Genomic DNA, 9277 nt, shown 5'->3' with positions numbered 1-9277 from the left:
TTTGGGGGCCCGGTGGGGGGGGGGGGGGGGGGTGTAAATATAATTACACTGATTCATTGTCCATCAACATTATGTCACGCGTCTGCACCTTTCAAGCAACTGGCCGTACTCTTTTAAAGGGGGACTGCTTCTTAGAGTGGTGTACTGGAGAATTATCCCTGTTGGGGGTTCTTTCTAAAAGAATATACTGATGTTGTCAAAAAGCACATACTGACACCATATGCTAATTGTGACTCTTTACTAACAGTAAGCCGAGGTGAGATTTTCACATTTACAAAACAAATGGTGACTGCTTCATATTCAAATGGAAATTGGATTAATTTCCTTTCAATAACAATGCATTTGATTGCCGAAGGCATCTGAATGTTTCCCGTAAAAGATGCGTCAGGACTTGATGATTGTTCAAAAAAGGTCAAATTTCTATGAAATCCTGCCACCCGCTGAAGACGACATTTACACTATTGTTTGGAAATGTGAGTAAATCTAAAGAAACAATGCATGGCCTACATCCTACCGAGTCACTGTGGTAAAAAGACACAAAAAGGTGAATGCAAAGAAAATTTCTTCTGAAAACTCTGGCAAAGGTCTATGGTTGTGAAAAAGCATTAATTTAAGTATTATTTTAAGGAAAGAAACTGCTTTGTTGATACCGGTATGCTCATTACTGACACATTTTTAATAGTAAACAGAGTGCAAACATAAGCCAGGTTTCCTCTTAACTAGTTCTGCTGTAGTAACTCCACCCATCACTACCATTAACTCTGCTAATAAAGGCAAGCGAGCGAGAGAGAGGCCTATAGCAGCAGGTTTTTGGGCTGGTATCCATGGTGACCTCAGTAGGGTCTAGTTAAGGTATTTCCTGCTTCGCATGTGTCTAACAGGCTCTTAATCCTGACAGGAATGGGGGCCAGGGAAGGATCAACTTTCCCCACCAAAACACTCCAGAAAAGAATAAAGGAAGGAGAAAAGAAGATGAGCTAGCATAGTCTTATTATTTAGATACAAAAAAGAAGCAAGATATCATACTTCTCAATGTTGGATTGTTTTCAAGGTTGGCAAGCCAATTTTTATATACCTTGAAATCTATACTACAAAAAAAAAAGGCAATTGAGCATTTGTACACTTACTGTTCAGGAAAAAATATTCAGGGTTGATACATGCAATTTTTTTGACTGTACTAAAGCAGAAAAATACCATTTGTTTGCAGATATTGTTTTTTTTTTCTCAGAAAATACAATGCTAGAGCAGCCAATTAATCTACTTTGAAATGTGTGTTCTGTGTCGGAAAGTCTGTTTTTGTTTTGGTCTGTGTGTGTCTGCCCACTGTCAATTTACCCAATATTATTTTGACACACCATAGGCCTGTTGCACAAAGCCGGTTTTGGGTTTTACCGAGGTAAGTCTGCGTTTAGTTTGAGCAAACCCGGGCTGAAGAAGGTGGGTTTGTTTTGAGGCCATTCAGCCACTTATTATAGTCCTTAAACAGCGATTTCTTTAAAAGAAAATATCTCCCTTTGCATTGAACTCGGAGTGTAACTTTGCAGACGTTGTTTATGCTCTAACAGCAACATTACACACAAACTAAAGTTCAAAATGTGAAATCATAATCAACCACCCCTTTAAGAAAAATACCCTTGTCTACAAAACAGAGTTTCAATCTTTCAGTTAAAATCTACTTCCATTATATAACTGCCTCTTGCTTCTGAATGCCAGTGTGGTTTCATTGTGTTCACCTGTCTCCCAAGAGCTGCATAAAAAATTGTTATTGGTGGACAGAATGTATTCTAATTTAAGAGGCTTCTAAACTAGATGTTTGAAACCAACATTTAAAAAAAAAAACACTGCTAGAGAAAACACATTTGCGTACTGGCATAAAACCAGTCTTAAGACAACTAAGTCTACTGGGGCCATTCAAAGACACTCACTTCTACCCTATAAACAGCACAGCCTCACTTGACCTCAGTGCCAATGAGCCAGAAATGTTTCACATTATAATTAATGAGAAATTCATATAAAAGACACATTGACTGATCGTAAGTTCGTGACAATGAGATTGTAATTTCCTCTTTACATTTTTGATTGAGCAGAGCAGATGCGGAAAACATTTCGCACCAGTCACCAGAGAAGCTGTTTACTGTGAGGTATCAAGTGAGAGTATTCTGCAATAATCACACAGGGAGAAAATTATACAGCTGCTTTATGATTTATAGTCATTAATCGACTTCCTTCCAGGATATTAAATAGTGGCATGTTACCAAGCCATCAGTCACTTCAAAAGAACAAAACACCATGCAATACAAGCTGAAGACATGGACCGGTGTGCGAGCTATAGACTCCAGATGTCGTCTGGCACAACTACTGCACTGGGGGGAATAAAGAATATTAACTGGAAAAAAGTTATGATGAAAAAAAAACTTATGATGGGGAAACATATTTGATGTACAAGTTGAAGAAAATAGAAGCCAGAAAGTCAAATCTTTTGAATCTATTCTCTAAAATGAATATAATGTACATATATATATATATGATCTTTTTGTAAATTTTTATCAGAATATCATAACTGCATTTCTCTAATCATTTAGGCTTTTTAAACCCTGCTCCCTTCTCACAAAATCGACTGCAAGCTTGCATTCAGATCTGATTCCATCCAATGAATAACTGATGCATAGAACCAAAACCCTGTCCTACATGTTTTCTTATTCAATAATCAGTTTAAATATGCCACATTATGTAAGAAAAGATCTGTCCCTACTTCAGCTACACGGTGAAAATAGAAATAGGCAGTGTTTTTTTCCTTGTACTTTTTTGGATTCTAACTCAAGACAATTTGTTTAAAGTAAATTTTCACAAATATTGAAATGGTATATGATAAACATTTTACATCTCACATTGTCACTAAAATAACCCATTATACTTCAATATATTATTGCAACACAAAGTTTGAAAAAAAAAAAAATTGTAAATTAATTTATTATATAATAGTAATATTTTAGTACTTTCACAAAGCAACTAGTTTGGTCACAGCCTCAAACTGGTGGAAAAATTAAAACATTTGAGTTCCGTGTGTACTTAACAAAACTTTTTTGTAGTTTCAACAAAAAAAAGAATTCTGAGGGCTGTAACTAACTTACGTAACTAACTTCAAGTAAAGATGCACCCTGTCGTGCCAAATCACTCCTCGTGGAATCTCAAGGCTGTTAATATTCCAGATTCTGTGACTAGATTAGTTTGGATTAAAGTCTATATTTTCGGGAAAGCAACCCAGCTGGAATAGCCATTGCATTTTTTTCTTTCCTGCTCCAAGCCATTCGGAAAACATGATTTACATCCTTGAAAATCAAGTTAATTACGGTAAATTGTGAAAGAGAAATTTTTTGGCGATGGACAAAATTAGAGGCGAGTAAGACTTAGTGTGCAGGAAGGGCAGAGGGACCTTTCAGAGAGAGACTGGATACAAGAGAGGAAGCAATACAAGAAGAAAATGACCACAGGGATTTCCTTTCATGAGAGAGAATGATGGTCAAGTACAGAGATGTAAGTAGAACTTAGAAAGCCACAGAAAATGTAAAAAAAACAGACAGAAAAATGACCACTACTTTATCCCAGTGATCTGCGGCTGAGATATCAGAGGTTTAGTCTCAGTAACAGCCTGGAATGTGCACAGTCACAAAGAAACTGGAATGTGACTGGTAAGTACATTTGATTATCCTGACTAGCAGTCAGTGATTAGTGAAGGTGTTGGCTCAGCGTGACACCAAAAGAAACACACACACCTCCCCTAGCATTAACCTGCCTTGTCTTATGCTAGCCTACGTCAATTAAAGCCCACATCAGGACTTAGATGCTAATGGCATTTGTTCACAATAACCACGGTCGTACAAACATAATCACTGCTTGCCTACATGCAAATGTGGCCATGTACACACACATATGGTCTGCAGGAGGGGCAGGAATGAGATCAGCATGCTGAATCACAGCCATTGTTTCTCCAAAGTATTTATTCATCTCCTTCTAGATAGTCAGATTGTTTAAAAGAAAGTAAAAAAATTATGTGGCAAAAAATAAAAAATGCATCAATGGACATTAACCATGAACAACAGAAATCAGATATTTTTATATCCTTAAAGTAATGTAAGAGGAATATTGGGAACAGTATTGAGTGACAACTCATTGAGTAATTTTAAATCAAACTGGTTCATTAAAAGTTTGAATTATGAAACTGGTTTGAAATCGGTCATAGTATTCATCACTATTTGGAGCATCTCTCACAAATGCACCTTATATAAAAGTGTTATATTGCCATAACAAAACAAAGACAATGAGATTGAGTCATGTAGTGTGCGCTTGGCTCTTTGGAAGTTAACGGAATAGTGTTGATAGTTAAACTATTCAAAATTATTTTTTGAAGGAAATTGAAATAAAGTTAAATATAATTAAGTATAAATATTAGATGAAAATCAGAAATGCTGCCCTGGCAAATAACTGAAATAAAATAAGTAGCAGTTCTAAAATAACTAAAACTGAAATTAAAAATGTACTAAAGTTAAATAGAAACAAAAAAAAACGAATACAAATTTTAATTATTTTTATAATTAAACTGGAAAATAGCTAATTCAAGAAAAACAAACACTATATTAGCATATAAACAAAACTAAATTAACAATAACAAACTTACATTTTATTATCATTTACCATAGATGAAGTTATAAAAGCATAACGTATTCATTTGAACAAAAGGAAAAAGGAACATTTTTGAATGACTTGCAAATAACTCCACATTTAGATTAGATTTAGATTTTTATTTCACTTTCCATTAAATACATTTTGGGCCTTTGAAAGTGTCTTCCGATCCCAAACCATTTAAGAGTGTTTAGACAAATTTGAAACACACTACTTAAGGAAATCCTGTTGTTTGTGCAGGTTGTATTCCCACCTAGGGAAAAAAACAAATGTAACCAAATGCTGGAGTGTAAGTCACTCATCAACAGCTGAAACTATCATTTACACCACAGGAGGCCAGAGGGGAGAGAGGGAAAAGTGCTCGCTGTCCTGACAGGAGGACGAAGGGAGAGGAGGAGTAGAGGAAACGCGTAGACTGTATCAGCATGCCTGGCCATTTGGCTGTCAAGCATTAAGTGGGTAAAAGGTAATCCATCACATTCTGGTTGGGGTTTCCTCCCTACATTATAGTCACAACAAAATATTTTAGGAAAGTATTCAAACTAATAGTCAGAAACTGCAATAAATTACCAAAATAGTCAAATCATGGGGAACGAAGTAACTTGTATCCCGGACGAGCCCCCGATTCGTTAAACCCGCAGTAATTCTACAGGACTAAATCTGCGATCTTGTTAACATTTACCAAGTTTTTCATGCAATTCAAGTTTTCATGAGGAGTACAACCCATAGGTCTACACTTAACAACTCTGCACTCAACCACAAGAAAACGTGCTATGTTTTCCCAGAAACACGATCTCCACTGTGGAATAGCACCACAGGGCGGAGTACTTTCTGTGTCTTCTTTTAAAAGCAGTAATTTATAACGTCTCCGGCAGTCAACTCTTGACAACAAATACCTTTTCATTACAAAAGGAGGATGGTGAAACAACGGGGAGGGAGAAAGAGAAAAGTTAGGTATTTTTGCTTAGCCGGAGGGTACAGATGGCAGCTATTTCACACCTCCAGCTTTTAAATTCAAAACTACTGTGTTTATTTAAAGCCTCCACAGTCGGCCAGAGCAGAAGTGACCACTCACTTTATTATAATAGTGGTAACTGTAATGTAAGGCATTTAGAAGTCTCCTGGGAACACCCTATTTCCGAAATCCAAAAGAGGATGATGAAGCTACGGAAGCACGCTTGGGCCTGTGAGAGCCACAGGCACTCGCTCAGCTGGAATGTTGCCAAAGGACACATTTTTCAGGGTTTTATTTCAGCTGGTGTTTTTTTTTTCCCAACCCGTTTCCCTTTTTCACTCTGTCTACGACTTCAGTGCATGAAAGTCCTTAGGGTTTTAAATGACTATTTTGAATATGAGGTGGAAATGGAGAACGAATGGTATCCAAGTGTAAACTTCCACAGCTAGGAGTAGAATGTGATTCCCCCTGGCACACCACTGATTTACAGCATATTGGAGATGCGAACATGGTTTGAGAACAAGCATATGGTCATATGACATAGCCATACAATTGTATTGTACCATTTCAACAAAATCTAGCTAATTTTAATGGGGAGATATTGTATAAAACAGCATTTTACTTGCTCTTTAGAATAATAAAAACACTGTAAAAAAAAAAGCCACCTACTTCAACTTTAAATGTTCAGTTGCAACCTTAAATATTTAAGTATAATCCAACTGGATGTACAAATTGAATTATATTAAACGCACTTAAAATGCTGAATCTCATAAAAATTGAGCTGAATCTCATAAAATGAACCTGAAATTGGAAAACTGATCACATGTTTTACAGTGAATATGAAGAAAAGTGTTTGATGAATTATGCAGACAGTTTCCTGAATATAAGCTTAACATTACGTCATTGTGAAACCTTAATGATGTTCATATATGAAGAAATCCTAATAGTACTGTTGCAACATACAGTCTGTTTAATTTAGGCTCAGACAGAGGGTGGAAAACAATGTTTTTGGTGAAAGACATTAAGTGGATTTAAGAGGAAAAATTGAAAAAAAAAAAACTGGCATAAAAGTGTAGGACATGACCAATTTAAAAACTATTTCAGTTGCTTAATTGCAAAGTGTCTGAGACATGGTTTATTATTAACACATCTTCAACTGAGACACGATACAACAAGAGTACTACAAAAAAGGCTTACTCTCATCTTGGGTGGCCGGTCTGCCCTGGGAATGAAGAGCCTGAATTAGGAGTACTGAGATCAGCAGCAACATGGTCTTCATCATCATCAGCATCATCAAGGATTTTCTACATCTGAACTCTGCATCCAGCCCAGCTCTCCATAAAAACAGCTAGGACATCAGCACTGGGTGTGAGAAGGAGAGAGATAAGCAGAAAGCAAACCAATTAAGAATATTCACAACTAATGATTAAAGACAACAGGAATCTTTCATAATGTAACATTTGAGTGAAACAGAATACTCCGTTGGAAATAACATTGGGCGGGACTTGAATTTTACCATCTATATTTGACTGAATTGTTAAACAAATCCTATGATGTTATTGGTTCATATTTTTCTTCACCCACACGATTATTACTATGGAAGCAGTTTGTTCAGAATCATAAAATATACTGAAATAATTCTGCTAATCATCTCTTGCATAACTCGCATAACTTGCTCTGAGAAATTGTACAAATTCACACTAAGGACATTTACTGACAATATAAATCTTTAGTTTTTATTGTAGACAAAAGTTGAGAATAGAAAAGCAACCCTGACAGAAAAATTCTGTAAAACTCCTCTGATGCTTGAACTGCACAGATGAAGTTTTTTTTTTAAACAGCCTAATAAAATGCTCCATCCATTTTAGACATAGCCATGAGACTGACTGAAACATAACTTTGCTGTATAAGGTCAACCGTGGAACAGCTCGTCCTTTAAGAACTCAAGGATTTTAACAGCAAACGTTTCCACTACAACTGAAGACAACATTCTGAGCCTTTGAGTTTGCATGAACTAAATCACTCTGAACAACAAGTTAATGTGGAACTTTCTGTTACAGAATGCACAGAAGACAAAGCCAATGTAGAAAGCAGATTGCATAAACCTTAACGTACATCGTTTTATAACGGAAAGAAGAGTTTCGTGTAGGGATGCACTGATACCACTTTTTCCAGTACTTGCCCGATACCGATACTTTTATCTTTGGTACTTTCCGATACCGAGTACCAATACTGTTAGTATGACAGTATTTACACAACTATCAATACTTTGTCGGGTGACCTTTAGCCTTAATGACAGCCTGTAGTCTCCTGGGCATGCTGTCACCCAGGTTCATGCAAACCTCAAATTCAATTTTTTCCCAGACTCGGTCTGAATAATTTTTGGTCCCAAATTTGTATCAATTTTACTGGTAGTCTCAATATATCACAGTTTAGTTTATTTCGCTATCCTCACTTACATAAATGAATTATAGTGTCCTGCACCCACTAGTAAAAAAATATAAAAAATGATATCTGGTCTCTGAATAATTTTTGGTTTGACTGTATATCCTTCTGTTATTTTCACACTTAATTATGCCCATTAAAATGTATTTTACAAGTTTTTGTTACTTTCACTGTTAATTTTTTTCTCTCTCTCTGGTAGCCTACATCATCTTTAATTTAATAGCATTAGAGCTGCTCCATTGCAGCGGCTTAGTACTTTAATCACGCGATTTTGCTGTAAAAATGCAGGGAACCACTCGCTATAAATCTCCTAACTGTGATATTTCCATAAATCGAAGTTGCGTTTTTTTAATCTGAAACGAGCAGCGATTTATTTTCCAAAGCCACTCATATAATGCAGAAACACTCATGAAGCAAGCAAAACACGTACAACGTGCACACGTATTTGTACTGGTGCAGAATGAGATGGACAAATACAGTACAGCCGAGCGCATTTCACACAGGATGTTAGTTTCACTTTCGCCAGGAAGTAGTGTATGCTTAAGGGTGAAAATAAATTACGTTTATAGTGAATGCCCCTATAAATTGTCTTATATTTACGATTTAGTTTTAATCCAAATGATGCGTGTGCTAAGTGAGCGAACATCAATAAAGATCACACAACAGAAGTGCACGCTCTCTCTCTCTTTCTCTCTCTCTCTCTCCCTCCCTCCCTCCCTACCATTAAGTAACCTTTGCATTGTTTTACTTACATCTTTTTGACATATCCGACCGAACTACAAACTTTCCAGTGATGTCTGTGAGAAAGGGATATTCACTCGACAAGCTCAAGCATTTGCGCCGCTGCGCGCTCAATCCGCTCAGCGTGATTTGCTTACCAGCTGGCGCAAATGAGCTATACAAGCATTAATACTGAATGTTTTATATGCATTGCATACATATACTTCGTAGACATCTTTAATCTCTAATAACCCCATTCTGCTGTCTGTTGTCAGTGTATCTTTGTCTGAATATGGCACTTATCACATGTTGTGTGGTATCGGGGCAGGGAGTACAGGAGCTCAGTATCGGTGCATCCCTAGTAATAATATTTCTGTATTACTGTGTATTTAATCAAATAAATGCTGCCTTGGTGAGCATACAAGGCTTCTTGAACTTTTTTTTTTAACCAGGTGGATCCCTTATTCTTACTTACAA

General features: G+C 36.5%; 1 protein-coding gene across 1 annotated transcript in view; it reads right to left on the bottom strand.

The window, feature by feature from the left end:
- LOC107559453 (fibroblast growth factor receptor 1-A-like) overlaps nucleotides 1-9277 on the bottom strand; it is a 45902-nt gene that overhangs the window by 27794 nt on the left and 8831 nt on the right. Inside the window, exon 2 of the mRNA XM_016243284.1 lies at nucleotides 6833-6997. Coding sequence (XP_016098770.1) covers nucleotides 6833-6929 — 97 coding nt within the window. The 5' untranslated portion in view covers nucleotides 6930-6997. The remainder of the gene's footprint in view (nucleotides 1-6832; nucleotides 6998-9277) is intronic.

The sequence above is a fragment of the Sinocyclocheilus grahami genome, unplaced genomic scaffold (assembly GCF_001515645.1).
Source record: "Sinocyclocheilus grahami isolate Dianchi unplaced genomic scaffold, SAMN03320097.WGS_v1.1 scaffold686.1, whole genome shotgun sequence".
In the NCBI taxonomy this organism is placed as follows: domain Eukaryota; kingdom Metazoa; phylum Chordata; class Actinopteri; order Cypriniformes; family Cyprinidae; genus Sinocyclocheilus; species Sinocyclocheilus grahami.
This window is presented reverse-complemented; position numbering and strand designations above follow the sequence as displayed.